Raw genomic sequence first — 20,252 nt, 5'->3', positions numbered from 1 at the left:
CCAGGGACTAAGAATACTGCCCGGCTATTTTTGGAAGTGGCTGCTCAAAACAATTTAATGTTGTCACCTGGGTATTAACACCGTCTTGCAAAACAGTCTTTGTCCTCCTGTACACCCCCTCCTTTTATTACCAGTATTTCATTACTTAGGGGAACTAACTTCCATAAGGTTTACATCAGCCTCGCCCCTTCATTTCTCACATTTATTTCTCAGGCCTTCCATTTCCTGTCTCTCCCTCCATCTTTCTCAAGCCCCCCTTCTCATTGGTAGGCAGATGAGTTTATTGCATTTATCAAATCAGATTACAATAAATGTTCACTTCTAAAATAAAAGATACAAATGCACCTAAACTCATCACTTCTGATACAATTTATAAGCAACTGATCGTTAAAAACAAGAAGAACATAAAATATTTTGCGCGAAATATGTCAGGTAACTTAAGAACCCAGGCTACTTAAGCGAGGTCTGCGAATTTCATTAAAGCACTAATAAAAGATGGGAGTTGGTCATAAAAACAGTGATTGATGGCTTTCTCTAGTAGATTGTGTACTTGCCATGTTGAAAAATCTTCAGAGATGTTGTTTGCGTAGACTTAATAAGTTAGGGCAGATACAGGTATGTTCTATACTTTCCGACTTATAGCCACATTAACGACATGAACCATTCTGCTTAAAATATCTTTTTACCAGCTGTTTCAGTTTACAGTGAGGTAGGGCCAATAGGTCTCGCCTTTGGGGCCTTATAAGTGTTTAACCATGCAACAGTTAATGTTGTTGCACCAAGGATATTGTGCTGCATAATTAAATACTTATAAGGTCCCAAAAGCGAGACCTATTGGCTATGCCAATGCTTGTTCAATTGGTCACTATAGATTATTTTGCTACCATAGTAGATGTGCCCAGGAATGCTCTGTCTGCCCAGGAACCCCCCGGAGCCCTCCAAAACTCCTAGGAGGAGGACCAGGGAGTGTGCAGAACGTCCCATGCCAAAACAATGCTGAGTTCACTTGCTATGTCTTTCCAGAATTGTGTGCACTGCTGGAGAGCACCATACCATATGGTAAAAGTCTGCGGGGATCTCTGTGCAGCGCAGGCATCAGGGCTCGGAAGGAAACTGGCTTGGTGCAGTCTAGTTGGAGTAAGGTTGGCGCAATAGAGGTAGTAAGTTTGGATTAACCTCAATTTGGATGAAAAAGTGATGAGTTAGGGGTTCATAAGAGGATCCCACCAATGGTCATTCTCTAAGGGGCCCAGCCATCGCTCCCATTGCGTCCGAAGGTGATCTAGTGTGTCTGATGCGGTGTTAATGAGAGAGTGATAGATCTGGGATATTCCTCTCTTCCCAAGTGCACCCATCAGGATATTATCTTCCAGTGTGCTGAACTCTGGTATTGAGGTGTTATTGGGGATATGGGTAGTGAGTGCATGTCTAAGTTGTAAATATTTTAGAAAAATTGGGTGGAGTTAAAGAAATGTGTCTTGCAGCTCTTAAAAGGTACGTATATGAATCCCAGAACAAATATCGCCTAATTGCGTTCTGCCAATAAGATCCCATTTCCTGAAACCCTCCAGTGTGTCCACCTCCCTCAACCAGGTGCCATGCCATAGGGGTGATTTTAGTGTACATTTATTGTCCCACTGAGTTTGGCAGAGTGCGGATCGCCATGCAAAAAAAGACTGCCCAGGTCACTGTTGGGATGGTGTTAAGAGATCGGGGAGCCGTATAGCATCGCTAGGACCTGGGGGAACCCTAGGGATGTAAGTTCTAGTTGGTATGCCGGATCTGCCCACCCCCCTGATAAACAGTCGTTGATCACCAGGAGTTGAGTCGCCAGGTAGTAGTAGAAGAGATTGGTCATCCCCAGGCCACCGTTACAAGGAGCAGGATGATAGTGGACGAGAGCCGGACGGGGTCTGGAGTTACCCCAAAGGAATGCCAAGGCAAACCTTTCTAAAGTTTGAAACCAATGGCGTGGCAGGTGAAGTGAGAGATTCTGAAATATGTATAGAAAGCGAGGAAGTATCAGCATTTTCTACAGGGCTATCCGGCCCATTGGGTTCAATGGAAGGAAGGGGTTGCCATCTATTGAGATCTTTTGCTCTTTTGGTCAGTGGATTCAGGTTAAGGGACCAGGTGAGCTCTGGATGGAGCGCCACCCAAATTCCATGGTAGCGGAAACTGAGGTGCCAGACCGGGATATCAGATTGCCATGCCACGCAGTTGTGGGAATCATGCAGGGGTACCAGGATTAACTTGGCAGGGTTAACTTGATGCCTCGCCAAAGAGCTGGAGAATTCGGAGGCACCATAGACCTGTTGTCACAGGATCTGCCAGAAAATGCAGGACGTTGTCCGCATAAAGTGCGCTGCAGTCTTTGTGGGTGTCCTCCCATTGCCATCACAGTATCTGGGCATCGCTTCTAATGAGGCGGGCCTATGGCTCAATTGCCAGGGCAAAAAGGTGGCGAGAAACAGGGGGCACCCTTGCCATGTCCCTCTACGGAAGGGAAAGATGTCAGAGAGGACACCTTTCACTAGGACTTGAGCCAAAGGGTTAGAATAGAGCACGTGGACAAGTCTGCAGAAATGTGAACCAAAACCGCCGTTGCTTATACCTTCTTTAAGTATTGCCAATCCACTGTATCGAAGGCCTTTTCAAAATCTATAAGTAGTAAGGCCAGGCAGGGCGACAGGAGGAGACGGTGGGCCAATGAGATGTGGAGGCATCGAAGGCAGTGCTGCGTGCTACGACAGGGCATAAAGCTAGACTGGTCAGGGTGAATAAGGGTGTTAAGCACAGATCTAAGACAGGTGGCCAATATCGTGGCATAGATTTTGACTTCTGTATTGATGAGTGAGATCGGACAAAAGTCAGAACTGGAGGATGATGGGAGTTGTGTTTTTGGAATGAGTATTATCGTGGCCACATTGATATCAGAGGAGAAGGAGCCCTTATTTGCCGCTTCCTCATATAGGGAGTGGAGCCACGACACTAAGACAGCTGCACCAATTGTATTAGACTAGTAAGTGAGAAGATTTAGTTCCTTTACACCATATCAGTATCTTCAAACAACGTGAAACTATCCAAGTTTCTTACATTTCCAAGCCTGAATGAGCACTTTAATGACACATCTGAACAGGTGGGGAATATCTTCTCAAGGCATGGTGGTCAATCTATCACATTATTTTTGGCAATTTTGATAGAATGAGTGAGTTCACTAAGAATCACTTGTTTCATGCACTTACTGCAGTGCGGCTGCAATTTCGTCACTCATGTCAAGGTGTTAATCCATGTGGATAAAGGTTAACAAAACAGAAATTTGGTAGTTAGCATAAGCTTATAAGGTCACATTTATTGGTAGCTCTTCTCCAATATTATGGAGATTTGAAACAATTCTGATTCCCTAGTGTGGGTTTAGATACTCGTTATTATTTCAAATATTTTAAAAGTACATTTTATGAAGTTTACAGGTATACATAATTAACAATAATACATCAGATAGCAAGCATTGATTCACATAAGTCATTAATTGATGTCATGTTACTTTAAAAAAACTTAAAGAACTGGGTAACCCCAATAGGAATCCAATCCTAAATACAGGGGCGGCTCCTCCATTAGGACGGAGGAGCGTTGCCCCACTCCTTTCTCGCAGTGCGAGAAGCAGAAACATAAAATGGTATTTGGAATACCTTTTTATGTTTCTGCTTCTCGCACTGCGAGAAAGCAGATGGCAGGGTATGCCTGGTTGGGGGTGGGTATCGGAGAGGAGTAGCAGCCCACTGTTGTGGGCCCTGACTGTTTGGTCGGCCCCCTGGGGCCGACCAAACCAGTCATGCGCACTCTACATTTGCTCTATATAGGCAGCCTCCATAGAGAAAATGGCCTTCCTACAGGCACCCGGCTGGGTGCTGTCCGCACCAATCACAATGCTGCCATTGCAGCGTTGTGATTGGCTTACGGGAGGGGAGGGACCATGCCTGTTCCTTTTCAGGAGAAACAATTGATGGGCGGAATGCTGGACAATGCAAACATTCACCCCTAGTCACAAGGATCTGGGTTTAATCCATCATTCTTTTGCTCACTACACCACCCCAGTTTGGACCCAGCCATATGCAAATCAGTCTTAACCCTGTTCCTTGTGGGAGCAGTCCAGCCCGAACTGCCAAGCCAGGTCTCCTCCCTGGACCGGAAACAAGCATCCTGGGACCGGTTTCAGGGCATCACCCCACATCAGCCAGGCTAGCTTGAATCCAGTGATGTAGTGAGCACGGAACCCACCTCTAGGCATACCCTTCACACTTAGGGCGACATATGCAAAAGAAACAATTGATGGACGGAATGCTGGAGAATGCAAACATTCACCTCTAGTCACAAGGATCTGGGTTTAATCCATCATTCTTTTGCTCACCACCCCAGTTTGGACCCAGCCATATGCAAATCAGTCTTGACCCTGTTTCTTGTGGGAACAGTCCAGCCCAAACTGCCAAACTAGGTCCTCCCTGGACCGGAAACAAGCATCCTGGGACCGGTTTTAGGGCATCACCCTTCATCAGCCAGGCTATCTTGAATCCAGTGGTGCAGTGAGCATGGGACCCACGTTTGGGCATACCCTTCCCACTTAGGGCGACATATGCTAAAGAAACAAATGATGGACGGAATGCTGGACAATGCAAACATTCACTTCGAGTCACAAGGATCTGGGTTTAATCTATCATTGCATGGTGAGCAAAACCCGATGGATTTAGGCCCAGATCTCTGTACTGGGATGAATGTATGACATTGTTCTGCATTCTGTCCATCAATTGTTCTTTTTGCATTTGTTCCTTTTCAGGAGCAGGAAAACGCCAAACGTGGGACCCGACCCGGCCAAGGAGCAGAGGCCATGTTGTCAGGTAAGTTTTAAAAAAATGTTTATTTTACCCCCCGCGCGAACCCCTGCGCGACCCCCGCCACCCCACACGTGTGTATTGCGAGCCGCGACTGCCTAAATACTAAAAAAAGGAAAGACACATACCCACCAAATAACCATGCACCTTTCATTCCAAGGACAGTCTTATATTTTCAGATTAACACCTACATTTCTCAGTGATATACCCATTACAGATTCCATATTAAGCTGAGGTTTTGAGTGTCTGTTGCTATTTCTCTCACAAACGGACGTGGACGATTATTATCGAGTAACCAGCACGGCAACACTGAGGCTAGAGGTGGCTGAAAAATATAATAAGGATATTGTTTACCCCATAATGTGCTGTCTTTAAAGGATGTGAGCGATGCCAACTCTTGCCTTGAGGACCGAGATTACGAGAGAACCATTCAAGTAAGTTTAAGACATAAAGTGAGTGTACATAAGACACACAGAGATAGGCACACATAGCAAACCCCGCAGTCACTCAAGCTTGTATTGTTGTAAATAAAGAGGACAGTTGGGGTATAGATCGTGAAGAATGGGAATATCCATGCAACGCCCATAGAACGCCTACCCAGGGCAGAGTAGCGCAATTCGGCGATTTGCGCTGCGTTGAACTACTACTGATTTATGAAGCCACTCAGAGCCATGCAAAGCGGCTTTGCGTGGCTTCATGAATCTGTTGTAGAGGTTTGTGTCGCAGATGTACCACGTTGCTGGGGCAAACTCGATGCAAGCCTCTTGTAAATATGCCCCTTGTTGTTTAAAACACTTGGAATAGAGTTACCTCTGCCAAATGATGCCAAGGTGGGGGTAAATCTGCCAAGGGACTATCCACTGACAGAGCGTCCTTTGATGGAGTATTTACCCCTTCTTGCAGAAATCAGAGGGTTTTTCTCCAAACTCTGAATCAGCCACTTTGATCCCCCTTTGGCAATTTTCTTGATGGTCTTCTTAGATATCCATGTAATAAATTAATAAAACACTTGTAAAGCGCAGAACCGTTGTCCAAAAAAATCATGGCACTGAAAACAAACTGATAAAGACAGTATACTTAGCAGATGCAGTGCAGCTGCTGCATAAAAGTGGTGCCAAAACCTGAAAAAATAAGTGGTATAATGTGTCCACCTCAGTCCGCCCTTGCCCAAAGCTACCTTCCTGATACTGCTGATCTTTTATACATGAGTAATGAGTTGTCTTTGCATGGCAATAGTCCACCACTTTCTTTCTCCTCCACACTACCCGGGTGGTCCTGGTCACATCCAATAGATACAAATGACCTTTTGTATTCCCCTTCTGGATGACTTCTATGTCCTTCCTGGTCTCCTCAATTTTTGTCCTGGTAATTGCAAGGTCCTCTCTGCCCTTCTCTGCCCTGGACCAATCAAATTGGATCACTTTTGGTCAACCACGTTTCTTCATAGCCACTGCTAGTTGGTGAACCATGAGAGTCTTCATAAGGGCCAGAACTAAGGTATACACAAAGAGTTTCTGCTTATAAAAAATACAGAGCAGATCCTAGGTAAACTTCCATTATGCCTTTTAGAATTGACAGAAAAATGTTCTCTTACCTGACTAGTGCGACCCTTCTCTTCTCCCCCAAACAATCATAATCCTCTGAATCTACCAGAGCCACCTCTTTCTGCTTTAAGCAATTACATCAAAAAAGCCAGTCTGACTGCTGCAAGTCACTTAGGAGCATATTTACTAACCCCTTTGCGTCACTCTTGCACCACGCATCTTGATGCAGGAGCAACGCATCTTTAAAATGAGATTCCTTACATATTGACCCTGATCTCCAGGTCCGAGAAAATTATGACAGCGCATACACAAAATTGGAGCAGCAGGTGGAGAGATGGAACAGGTTACCACTTTCTCTTGCTGATCGGGTAGCGATCATTAAAATGGTTGTGCTGCCGCGTCTCCTCTATATGTTCACCAACATTCCGATTAAATTGACGCGACAATTCTTTAAAGAAGAACACTTATCCTATATAACAAATCCCTCACTATTGTTTAACTTCACCATCTTCAGTTTGAGGTGCGCGGTCAGGATCACTATCACACATACCCAAACGAACCACCAACACTACGAGCCCTACAGATGCTGTTGGTAACGCCATCCCGACGTAAATTGGTTACAAAATTGTACAGGGAAGTGAGGGAAGAGAGCAACCCTGTGCCGGACAGAAGTCTAGATCGATGGAACCAAAGTGTAACTCCTCAGCTATCAGACAAAGATTGAGAGCATGTTTGTAGACTAACTGGGTCCCTTACGTCTAATGGAAATTTGCGCATAATCCATTTCAAATACATCCACCAATCCTACCACACCCCGGCCAGGTTGCATAGATATGGCCTTAGGGACACAAGTAATTGTAAACGATGTTGTCATCCTGACGCTGACTTTCTTCACCTTGCATGGGGGTGTAGACGTGTCTTCTTATATTGGGAAGGTGTATTGAAATGACTACAAGAGTTGACAGGGACTACCCTCCAGTGTACGCCTACTGTCTGCTTATTATGTTTTGTGGCACAGCTGAGGGGAGCATTGGGAAAGTTCATACGTATTGCGCTCCTTCTTGCCAAGCGTCGTGTGACGCTACATTGGGAAAGCGTTCTAGCCCCGATCATTAAATTGTGGATTAGGGATATGGTGTATTGTAATGAGCAATTAGCACTGTATGCAGAAGAACTGCCTACGATGTCCAGGCCAAGAGACTTATGGGAACCGCTCAAGACATATCTCCTTCAGCAAACTGATAACACCCCACAGACTGAATAACGAGATACTGGTGTAAGAGTCACTGTAAGGGACTATCGAAATATGTCACAATGGAGATAAGATGTATATCAGTACTGTATTACAATGCGCTCAGTAGATCACAGCATTGTTGTAAGGTTTGATATTGTTATACTGGTCCCTAGAGCAGTACTGTGCATATTATTTGAAAAATCAATAAAAGAATGAAAAAAAAAGAAAAATGAGATTCATGAGGCAACACAAGGCCTCCTTGCGTGGCTCTGCCTGGCTTCATTAATCGCTGCATTGTAATACTCTGCGCCAGGGAGGCATTTCCATGGGCATTGCTGGGTGTTCCCACGCAACATCCATGGAATTTGATGCATTGCATGATTTACCAGAAGTGGTAGACCTTGGAATGTGCCAAAAACATATGCCTCCTAACAGTAAAAATCAAGACTGAAGTACCAGGCATTGAGCAGAACAAGAAAACAAGAAAAAAAGGTACCCCTGACGCAAGCGTCATTGCAGAAATGTCACATGCATCAGCAAGCAAAACTAAAGAGAAAGGGGGAGGGGGGGAACAAGGCAGCACGAGCACACGGTGTTGCAGAGACGCTGAGACTCGGGTAGTGCCCAATAATGCCTTGTGCACAGGCACCGCCCATTGCGTTCCAAAACCAAATGTAGCAAACTCACGTCATCCGGTGCCATGCTATGTGGTAATAAGGCTAGCAGTGATCCCTAAGGTGAGACCTGCACAGGAAAGGCCCCTTTATACCACCACTTTTGCTGCTGGAAGTATAAGCTCTAGGGTTAAACAAGGAACAGGCAGAGTTTCTAGTGTTTTTTGCTGTTTTTCTATAATGCTAAATGGATTAAATATACTTTCTCCACTTTTCAAAAGCGAAAGATGGAACTAACCTTGAGGCAAAATTACTCAGCTGATTTATTTATGTAGCAGAAAATAGAGCAACATCAGTTTGTTATATTTTGTTAAAAAGGGTAATTTATAGACTAGCACTCATTTGTTAAAATCTCTGTAAAATGATGTATTTATTCTTTTAAAAAAAGTTTTTTTGCAAGTTTTGATACTGCACATGATTATAATAAGTTTAAACTTACAGGTACACATCAGGTGTTACGAGCAATTAACTTTGTATGCAATCAGTCGGTTCTTTTACATTTTATCATGTATGTAATCCATAGAATGGATGAAACAATCGTAACAGTTGAGGGTGTTCAGTCCATTTTTGAGGAACTGGAAGGAAATGTCGAGAAGACATTTAAACCTGCAGTGCATAACACATCTGGGGGCATATTTACTAGTAAAGTGGCGAAGCGTGTCGTTAAGCCAAGAAGGCGAACGACACACTCTGTCACTTTAGAAACGCAGGGCTGCACCATATTTACAAGAAGATGGTGTAGCCCTGCGTTTCCCCATGCACTGGTGCTAAATTTTGCTGCCTAGTGCCAACGCAGGCACCCACGCGCAATAGAGCAAGGGTGTCTACGTTGCAGGGGAAGATTGTTTATGTGCAGGAATGTGTCCCTTCCTGCTCATAAACAATCTTTAAATGGCGTTTTGTAACTGCTATGTGTGATGCTCAATGCAGCACACAAAGAAGTTGCAAAATGTCATTTTTTTAAATGAATGCTTATGTGCAGGACGGGACACCTTCCTTCACATAAACAATCATTGGCATTTTGCTGTTTTCATGTGTGCTGCTCAACGCAGCACACATGTAAACAGCTAAAACGATGAGAAATAAAACATTTCTCCTCATTTCGCCAGGGTAAGACCAGGTTTTCCCTGGCCTTAATTTTGGAGCTGCCACATATATACACCACCCTTGTAAATATGGGGCAGCATCCAAATCAGTGGGTGTTGCATTGGAATGTCCATAGGCACACCAATTGCCCGCCCCTTTCACGTTAAGTATAGCGTGAAAGGGTGCCTTATTTACAAGGCAGCGTTAAGCCATGTTAAGTGGCTTAACGCTGCCTTTCTAAATAAGGCAAAGCCCCTATCGCCACCACAATGTTCTGAAAAGGGACACTGTGGCTATGGCGGTGGCAGTGGCTGCTTCTCCGCTATGGCGGAAGAGCGTCACCCCACTGCTTTTGAGCAGTACAAAGTAAATGAAATATAAAATGATAATAACTTTGAGTTATTATCATTTTATGTTTCCTTTGTGAGTGGGCGGGCGGCTCTGCTGTCTGAGCAGGACAGGGGAGGAGTGGTTTGCACACTCCTACGTGCGCAATGACTATTTGGTCTGCCTTCTTGGGCCGTTCAAAACAGTGATGCGCACTTTCCCTGTTCTCCATGCAGGCTGCATTACAGCCTGCATGGAGAACATACTCGGTCCCCATTCCCTGGTTGATCATCGAACTAGGACGCTCAAAACCAATCACAACGCTGCATTGCAGCATTATGATTGGTCAGGGGAGCCTGGGTGCTTACCAATCACAACACTTCATTGCAGCGTTGTGGTTGGTCCGGCGAGGCTGGCTGTTCTTCCTGCCTTCCTCGAGTTCCACGAGGATAGCAGGAGCAGAGATGCAGGACTCGGCGGCAAGGTAAGTGTGTGTATATATATATATATATATATATATATTTATTCTTTTTTTTGCATTGCGCAACCATGCTGCTTTAATGAAATAACATTATATTCATTTTATATGAGCAACTCCCAACCTTTCCCCAGAGTAGACCCCACGTACATTTCTATCCGTGCTTCAATTGGTGAAATGTATTTTTTTTGCTTTTTCTTTAATAAAAAAAAATTTCACGAGGCAATTAGCACACGTACTAACCATGTGTGTCATTGTTTCCTAGTACTGCTCAGGTGTTGAAGTGGAACAATGTAATGAATACTTTTCTTGTAAGAAATGTCCTACTATATTTAAATATTAAATATCAAATGGTGAATGTTAAATACTTTTTTATCAGCCAAAGAATTTCACTTTGTGATGATGGCAGCGGCAGAGTTCTAATCGGTGTTTTTACCTTGTATCTCTCTTAATTAGGCACTTCTTTCTGAAGCTCAGGGGAGGCCAGTGCCAGCAAGAGCACTGAAGATGGACGAGGCAGCAGAAATCACCACCGAAGGGAACTCGCTCATTAAAGCGGTGTATCAGAGCCGGCTGCGCCTCACAAGGCTCTTGCTCGAAGGTGGGGCCTACATTAACGAAAGCAACGACCGAGGCGAAACGCCATTAATGATCGCCTGCAAGACGAAGCACGTGGACACGCAGAGCGTCAGCAAAGTCAAAATGATCAAATATCTCCTGGAAAATAAAGCTGACCCGAACATTCAGGACAAATTTGGGAAGACCGCTCTGATGCATGCGTGCATAGAAAAGGCGGGCTCGGAGGCTGTCTCTCTCTTGTTGAAAAGCGGGGCGGACCCCAGTCTGCAAGACCGTTCGGGCTTCTCTGCGCTTGTTTATGCAGTCAATTCAGGAGACAAGGAGACCCTCAAAGTTCTACTCAATGCCTGCAAGGCCAGAGGTAAGGAAGTCATTATCATCACAACGGACAAGTCTCCTTCCGGACGGCAGACGACCAAGCAGTACTTGAATGTTCCACCTTCCCCAGACATGGAGGGGTGCCACTCGCCTGGGCCCTGCACTTCACCCTCTGAAATAGAGATCAAAACATCCCCTTCTCCCAGCTCAAATACATCTGCAAATGAAAACGAGCTCTTCAGCTTTAAAGACATAGCCGGAGACCTTGGTGACAGCAAAGGTTCCTCAGAGCCAGGCTCTCCCACTAGAAGACCCACCCCAGCTCATGTTAGTGCCAGGTTTCCGCAGCTGCAGCGCTTACACTCTGAGCCTTGGCTCAAAATCCCTTCTTCACTGCTCCACCAACACAAAGTACTGTCTCTGCAGGAGGAACTCCAGGACATTACCCCAGAGGAAGAGCTGTCTCTTAAAATGAACGGCCTCGGCTTCTCAAAGCGATACTTCACTCGACACCAAAGTATTGATGTCAAAGACACAGCTCACTTGTTAAAAGCATTCGATCATGACGGTCCCCGAAAGCTTTCGTATGACGAGATACACTCGCATTCACTGGATCTGGATGGCACTCAGAACAAAAGTGAAATTCCTGTAGACCAGGATCCGGATTCAATACACGCCATGGCTGTTTCAAGCCTGAGTAGTATTGTGCAGAGGAGGCGATTAGGAGCAAATCACTACAGTTCGGATTCCCAGCTGACCTCCTCCAGGGCTCCTACCACCACAGAAGACAGCAAATCTCTATTAGAAAAGAAAAAAATGCTCTCTCCTCCTTCGCTGCTCTCAAATTCCAGAGAATCACTGGAAAACATACCCCTGAGCTCTTTAGTAAGACGAAACCCTGCTGTTCTCGAAAGAAGGGGTTCAGGGGCCCTGCTTTTAGATCACATTGCTCACACCAGACCAGGGTTCCTTCCTCCACTGAATGTAAATCCTCACCCACCCATCCCAGATATCAGTGGCCACAACAAGATGACTGGTATCATTCCAAGTGGTCCAAAACCCTTTATGCCAACAGCGCCTGCATTTCCAAAAGAGTTCAAGAGCAAGAAAATGCTGCTTAGGAGGCATTCAATGCATACTGAACAAATTAAGCAAGTGGTAAATTTTGAAGAGACTATTGGTTGAGAATTAGGAAAACTGCTAAGCAAGAACTAAAAAAAATATATGGCAGAGGTGTGCACAAAAGCCCTCTCCCTTTTTTCACTGTGTGCCTGTGTACAATTAGTGCACTTTACTGACAGGCATAAAAGAAAGTGAAAAGTAGGCTGGAGCGAGTGTCCATTTCCAATGCATTTGCACTACATGCATATAGTCGCAATGGGGCCTACCAGCGACACATAAAAAACAGCCTATAAGCAGCCGCAACAAACAACTAAAGCAGATGATGTTTTATTTCCCTATCATTTGACTGTATAGATTTAAATACTGTGTATTTACAACTACGGTGTAATGTACATAAAAAAATATTAATATATTTACAGATTTGTAAACAGTGATTTTAAACACCTTGAATTGTGTGTAATATTGTTACATTTTGTTTCTGTTTTAAGGGTTATGCTTCATCATGGATATGTAATCTTTTTCTAAATTCTTCTCCAAATCCTTTGAGCGATGGGACTATATCTGCAGGCGAACCTCGTCGCATCTGACCAAGACCTGCGACCATCATTTTCCCTGATAAACACAAGTACCAATGGAAGTGTTTCTTCTGCTTCTAATTCTACATTTGTCCAAACCATGTGATGAGTATACCTAGGCAGCAGAGCTGTACAGCTGAGTTGTACTTTTAAGACATTTATGAAAAAGGTGCGAATGCCTTACAGCTAACAAAGGTTACCTTAGATGGCCTTGCTAAAGCATTCCCTTTCAAGTGAGATTTCTCCTTGCACAGTGGGCAGAGTCTCATCTTCTGAACTCCTTCCCTGAATGATGTCAAGGCCACTAAAGATGAAGTAAAAAAGAAAGCAACCTGGTCTCATCATGGTGTGGTGCTTTTCCTGCACCATGACGATATTGTTGATAAGTGTTTAATTGTAAGAATTGAATGAGTTTACTGTTGTGACATTATTTAACACGCCTCTTCAAGCGGAACTAAAAAAAGTGGGTATTTGGTTCCACTCCACCTACTCAAAGAGACCTGTAAGAGTATGAGTAAAGTGTAAAGTTATTTTACAAGTGTGGCGCTGGATACTACTCAATCCACACATTTTCCATTGCCGCACGGTGCTTTGCACCGTTTGTTCATGTAAACAGTTATTTTTTTCCAAGGTGTAAAGTGAACTCTAACTCTTTCCAAGGGTGCAGACCACCCAGGTCTAGTTGAATAAGATCCACAAAGTGAAGACCTTTAAATGAATTTGCAACTCCGAATACTGATTTTCAAACTGTCCTTCAGATATTTGATAAGATGAAAGATACAGGCATTCAATTTGTTTGAAAGGGAGAGCAACATGTTCTTTTTGATTTTACTTGCAGATTAACTGCTGGTGTCTGTCTGCATTTCAATAGATGTCTTCTGCTTTGATATTCTTGGTATTCACTGTGACAGACCGAGCTAGAGGTTTACAGACTGTGGATTCTGTGGAAACTGTATAGGGAGTTTTGTAGATGCGGATACGTAAACAACGTTATTGAGTGCCGTGCTTCTGTACTCTAAGAAACACACTGTTCCTCTGAGTTTTATCATTTTGGAAGATCAGACACTCTCACCGCTGCCTTAGCTGGGCAAATTTATTGATAATCGTGAAGTGGATCAGAAATAATCTGGTCTCTAGAACTTTATCTCTACGTTTGCTGCATTCTGTATGGTGCACATGTGCACTTCTGTTACTTAGTAGTCATAAAATAATTGTGAACATTTGTCATTGCGCCTTCGTGCGACACAACAACAGTGCGCTGGATGTTCTTGCTGATCACCAAACTATTGCCAGAATTGCCACACCTTCTCTAATCTCCACTGTGAACAATGAGAAATACTCATTATTTCGATGTCGAGATGGTTTTACTGTGACCTTCTGTAGTTATTTATTTCTTGAGAGATCAGTACATGTGTTTAGGTAGCAAACAGAATCTCTCAACACTTGTTCTTTATATAATATTTATGAAAAGCTACAGATTGTATTTCGTATTTATTACCCAGATATATATGTAAAGCTATTTGTGTTAATGAAGATGAATAGTTATAAAAATTGTAATATATGCTACGTTTCCATTCATAGTATCAAGCTTTGAATAGAAGTTCTGGGATATTGACTTCCCGGAGCACGTAAAGGAGCTAAAGCTCGAGCAGTAATCGGGCAGTGCCTGTCTTCGTGACCAGTGTTTTATCTCTTGCTAAAGTTCCCTGTGCCAAGAGTCTCCAGGTCTGCTCTTAGGTAGAAGTTCTCTCTAAATTTTGAACACTCACTTTTTTAAAGAAATCAGTCTATTCCCATTTTCAACTTGTCTTGTACTGCCTGCCTTGAATTGTGCTTTCAGGTCAGTCTGGCCATCAGCACTCTCAATGTACCTTAAAGCAGGGCCCAGGAGCCAAATCCCAAATCTGAGATCATCAAGACCTGCTGTGGTGAGATATCTGGGCTCACTCTTTCGAAGTTTTATAATTACCACATACTCATTTAAATTGATCTATTTTTCATTCATTTGTACCAACACAGTATATATACTAAAATGTCTATGTATGTATAACAACATGCACAAATACAATTACTAATTTAATAGAAAAAACGATATTGCTTGATAAAAGCTACTCACATTGTTGAGTTTTGTTCCTAAAACGTTTGTAAATTACACATATTGTCTTTTATCCATATTGTTTTCCCTGTGTTTGGACACTATTAAGTATTCTTCTCTTTCAAATATTCAGTATGAAAATATCTGAAGGAGTGTGAGAACTGCCTCCTAACACATTGAGATTTCTGCTATGTTTTTTGTGCTGCCTAGCTAAAGACCTGGCTATAGCGTTTTTCTGGTTGTAATTGCCTATGGTTCACCAGGTTTTACACTTGAACAACTGGATGCTCTTGAAAGAATTAGTGCTTGAGAAGAACAGCTATCTGGAAACATAATATAGAATACCATATATGCCTACCTGGTGGGCCATGTGGTTGATGTGCATCTTGAAAACAGATCCTGTCATGAACTCGAAAAAGTTATGTAATAGTGTTATACCAACAATAGTGTACAGGAGACATATTTATGGACATTTTTGATAGAAGAATTGGATGCATATAGTCAAGAGAAAAGGTATACAAGGGAAAACGTTTCGGTTGTTCTGGTGAAGTGAATGAAAGGTAAGATGCTTGTGCATAATAAACTTTTAAGAAATGATAACAGTTCTGTGTCACCACTCTTTTGTAATTGTTTAGCACCTTGTACACATTCTAATTGGCCTCGCTAATTATTTCTTGCATTGGCTAAATAAGCATAAAAATCGTATAGTTATTATGCAGTTTATCACTGCTGATGTGGGAGCAGAGGGGCATCACAGTTCACCCCAAACTTCACCTCTCGCAAGTGACGGATTCTGCCCACACTCAACAGTAGTACTAAATAACATATTACGCTCTGTGCATCTGTATATAGACCATACATTCTATTAAACCAAGTATTATATTTAAAGAACCAGAACTCTAAAAAAACAAAGACAGTAATGCTGACCAGGGTCTTATGCTGCATAGTGAATACATTATTTTAGGCTATCCTGTTTTAGGTTTAAACCTATAATAACTGATAAACCCTCCCAAAAGGGAAACAGCCCTTATCAGTGTAAACGTACAAACAGTGGTAAACACCTGCACAACCACAAACTAAAATGCTATTAAAAGAAAGGAAAATGAAAGAGAATGAGTCATTTTAATTTTCCTCTGGAGGGGCCAACACAATATAACTTTGTTATACAAGGTAGCAGCAAGAAAGACTGGTCTAAGATTTATTCTGCCTGAGTTTTGTTGTTTAGTTACGTCAGTAAACTATTATTTCTTCCTCCTTTTGTTTCGTCCAGATTTGTGTGCTTAGATAAAAACTGCAGGGTTTAGAAGCATGTTTTAGGTCTGATCTCAATATTTTAAACACTGTAGTGAATTTGGGAATATTGGAATCATATTTTATCTTTCGGTAGTATTTAATTCTTTCCCTGATTGGTGAAATGACTGGCTCATAAGAATCCTGACCTCTTGGCGATAACGCACTTTTCCATATACACACAGACACAGAATAGGTAAAACCCTATAATATATCAGCCCCTTTTTTTTTAACAAGTCAGTATTTATAGCAGATAACCTGCCCAACACCACAGGTTTTAACATTCAGTGCAAGGTGTGTTGAGAGCTACCTGTGAAAGTGTGTTGTCAACATGCACAATGGATAGTGGTGAAAACATGACATAAGACTTTCCACATACCAACAAAATGCATAGCTGCATGGGGCCCCATTGTTTTTTTTTTTTCACAACACAATTTTATTGTTGACAGCCAAGACAAAGTTAATGCCTCAATGGGCATCCGCAATATGTATACAGGGTGACATATATTGATATCAACATTTTCAATGACACTATAGTGTCGTTCCGACAAATAATAAGTTGCAAAATAACACATTCGAAAAACAAATAGCAATGCCGCGCAGAATCTACCTGAAAAGAAGAAACGTCTCATAGAAAGGGAGAGAGGGGGGAGAAGGTGGTTCTAGATATAACCCTCTATAGTCAGCACACCTTTTCCACATTTTAAAATGCTTCTGAGGGCATCCATTCACTTCAAAGACCGGGATTTCCAGGCCCATACAAAAGTCCAGGGCCTTCTTCCAGACCCCAATACGTGGCGGGGATTCATCTTTCCAGGCCCGGGCAATGTTTCTTTTAGCCAACGTGAGGCCAAGGAACAATAAGTGACATTTGTACGTGTTACCGCCCAGACCCTCTGTAATATGCAGCATGGCTAGTCACGGAGATGGTGTCCCATTGTTAGGTGTAATACCATCAGCTAATCCTGGCTTTTTACCCAACTGCACTTTGCTGCTGGGGTTTGTGAGCTGATAATTACAATGTTAAGAGCAACATTTCAAGTCCTGGCATACAATGTGATGTCTGTTAAAAGGCCATGTCTGACTTAAAGTGAGACATTTGCCAAAGGGTAACTCGGCAGCTATGAATGTCCTCACAACAGCAGCACCGCCTTAATGTAGTCAGGCAAAAAGTACAGAAAAGTACTTAAAGCATTACGTTTCAAGTGCCTTAGAATTCAGGGCTACAAATTAATCTTCTGTAATACAAAAATGTGAAGGTTTCACAAGGTGCCATGCTGTTTGCAGGTTTGACCACCCCTACAATGTCATAAAATTCAGTAAGGAGTAATTGAATGACTCACAACTGTGTTCTGGAATTTGTTCAATAAAACACCTGCATACAGTAGCCTTACTTTTTAAATCCATTAATAGTCCTGTAAACCAGACAGAGTCCAGATAGATTGAGTGTGAGAGGCAATGGGATAAGGGAGATGGTAATAGGATGTATGTGTGAGTGAGAGTGCAATACACAGACCTTCTATGCAAACAAAGTCTAACATATGTCCACTGGACACACTGCCAAAGGGAAGAAGCTACATAGCTTGCACTACTTCTCCATTGAATGGAATATGTGTTTTATAACAATCACTGCATAAATCACATGTTTTTTATGCTTTGGAAAAACACAGTTTTTATCTATTTTAGGGACTAGGCAGCTGAAAAAACACTGATAAGCACTTATTTCAAAAACACTGAAAAAACACCTCTGAAATCCAAAAACAGACTGTGAAAACAGGACAGCCTACATATTTATAGCTTTTTGTATACAGAAAAGTACTGAAAGCATTTTTAAGTTTTAGGAAGAAAGATTGAACAATGTTCATTTAGATCTGATATGCCCTGATGTCATGAGAGTTTTGGGTGGGTGAGTGAATAGCACTGGTTTATCATGGCCATTCAGCTATCTCCTTTCCTGATGAAGTAGAGTTCAGAGACAAAAGATTAACTTGGGGCTATCGATTTAGGCCAGCTATACTAGGGAACTACAGCTTTAAATCCAAAAGTCCAGAGTGCCTTAAATCACACCCCAATTGCAACAGATTACCATCCACTAGGAACATGTAGCAACTAGCAAACGTTTGCAATACTTTTAACTGTTGAATGCTGTTAGATCTGGGGGTCTCTAGTGGTCTGCACTAAACTAGTGATGTACACCAATTACTGTGGGTCAAGTACAAATACAAATTCAAATCCTCACCGCTGACCACCAATGTTAGATCTGGGGGTCTCTAGTTGGTAGAGGTAGGTACCACTGTCCAAATAGGGACCCTTGCTTCTAGTCAGGGTAAGGGGGATACACTCTTTAGATAACCCCTGCTCACTCCCTTGGTAGCTTGGCACGAGCAGACAGGCTTATCAAACACAATGTGTAATGTATTTGTACCAACACTCACAGTAACACAGTGAAAACACCACAAATGGACTCCACACCAGTTTAGAAAAATAAAAGTATTTAATCTAAACTAAACAAGATCAAAACGACAAAAATCCAACATACACAGTTCAAGAAAATGATTTTAAAAGAGTTCTAGGGTTTGCGTCAAAATAATTCACAATTGCGTCACGTTTAGCCCAAAGTACCTGTAGATACGACAAAAGTGCCAAATGGAAGCTGCAGCGTTGAAAAACATTGAAAAACAAGCGATGCGTCACTCCTGAGACCCTGGGGAGGCGATGTGAAAGCCCCGCTGCATGCAGCGGGCGTGTTGCGACGAATCAGGTCTGTATGGGGAGGGATACGATACCTTGTATGGATTCCGGTGCGCAGGTTCGGTAGGAAACGTCTCGCACAGGCACGATGCGATGATCGACGATCTCAGTTGCGGCGGCGATGCACGGCGCTGCGTCGATCTTCTCCTCTCACGGCCCCTCGATGCGATGGCTCTGCGACGATGTTCGCAGCGACGTGATGCGGTCCGCAAGCAAGCGGTGCGACGATCTCACCCAGCGGCGACAGGCTCTGCGATGATATTCGCAGCGACAGGAATCTTCCCGCACCGGGGCGATGCGCTCCGCAAGCGAGCGATGCGTCGGCTCTTTGCAGCAGCAACAGGCGCTGCGACGATCTTCGCGGCGGCGGGAATTTTCTTGCACTGTCGATGATGCGCTCCGCAAGCGAGCGATGCGTGAAAGTTGCAGATCTTCTTTACTTCTTGTCCAGCTCCCAAAACAGCAGGCACAACTTCCAGAGGCCCCACAATTGGATCAAGAACTTTAGGAAGGGCAGAACTCACTCAGCAGAGTTCAGGGGGGAAGCTGGGGGTGAAGTCCTTTTGTTCCTGGGACTTCTTAACAGAGGCCAGCTCTCCTCAGGCCCTTGGAGATCTCTTCAAGCAAGGGGACACAGCAACAGCAAAGTCCTTCCCCTCTCCTTGGCAGCAAAGCAACTGCAGGTCAGCCCACAAACAAACAGCAGGACAGTCCTTCCTCTTCAGTCTTCCAGCTTTCTCCTTGGCAGAGGTTCCTTCTTGATTCCAGGATGATCTAATTTCTTGGGATCAGGGTCCCAATATTTATACCCCAAAATCCTTTGTCCTCTGAGGGCAGAGGGGCCTTTGCCCAGTCCAAACCAGTTCTGGAGCACTCTGTTTACATGACTCCTTCTTTCCTTTCACAGTGCAGGGCAGAAACATCAGACGCCCCACAGTAGGTGGAGCCAGCATTGTGGAGGGAAAGCACAGCCCTGGAGCACTTGTTGACATGATTCCTTCTCTCCTTTCACAGTGCAGGGCACAGCCATCAGACGCACCACAGGGGGTGGAGCCAGCACTGTGGGGGGCAGGCACTGTCCTATTCAGGTCCCAGGTGCAAATCCTCCCTCCTATCTAGATGCAGATCTCTCTATTCAGCCCTGTGCTGACTCACCCTGTCTCCGGGAATTCCCCAGCCCCCTGGAATTCCCCAGCCCCTGTCACTCAAAACTCCAGACAAGGAATACACAGCCTAGCAAAGGCAGGTTTGGATGGTTAGACAAGAAAATACATACTTTCTAAAAGTGGTATT

The 20,252-nt window shown here is 43.5% G+C and overlaps 1 protein-coding gene across 1 annotated transcript in view; it reads left to right on the top strand.

Annotated features, from left to right (window-relative positions):
- ANKRD34B (ankyrin repeat domain 34B) overlaps window positions 1-12,625 on the top strand; it is a 230,402-nt gene extending 217,777 nt beyond the window's left edge. Inside the window, exon 2 of the mRNA XM_085640748.1 lies at window positions 10,686-12,625. Within this exon, the coding sequence (XP_085496874.1) occupies window positions 10,686-12,311 (1,626 nt within the window). The 3' untranslated portion in view covers window positions 12,312-12,625. The remainder of the gene's footprint in view (window positions 1-10,685) is intronic.
- The last annotated feature ends 7,627 nt before the right edge of the window (window positions 12,626-20,252 follow it).

Source organism: Triturus cristatus, chromosome 2_1, assembly GCF_964204655.1.
Source record: "Triturus cristatus chromosome 2_1, aTriCri1.1, whole genome shotgun sequence".
NCBI lineage: Eukaryota > Metazoa > Chordata > Amphibia > Caudata > Salamandridae > Triturus > Triturus cristatus.
This window is presented reverse-complemented; position numbering and strand designations above follow the sequence as displayed.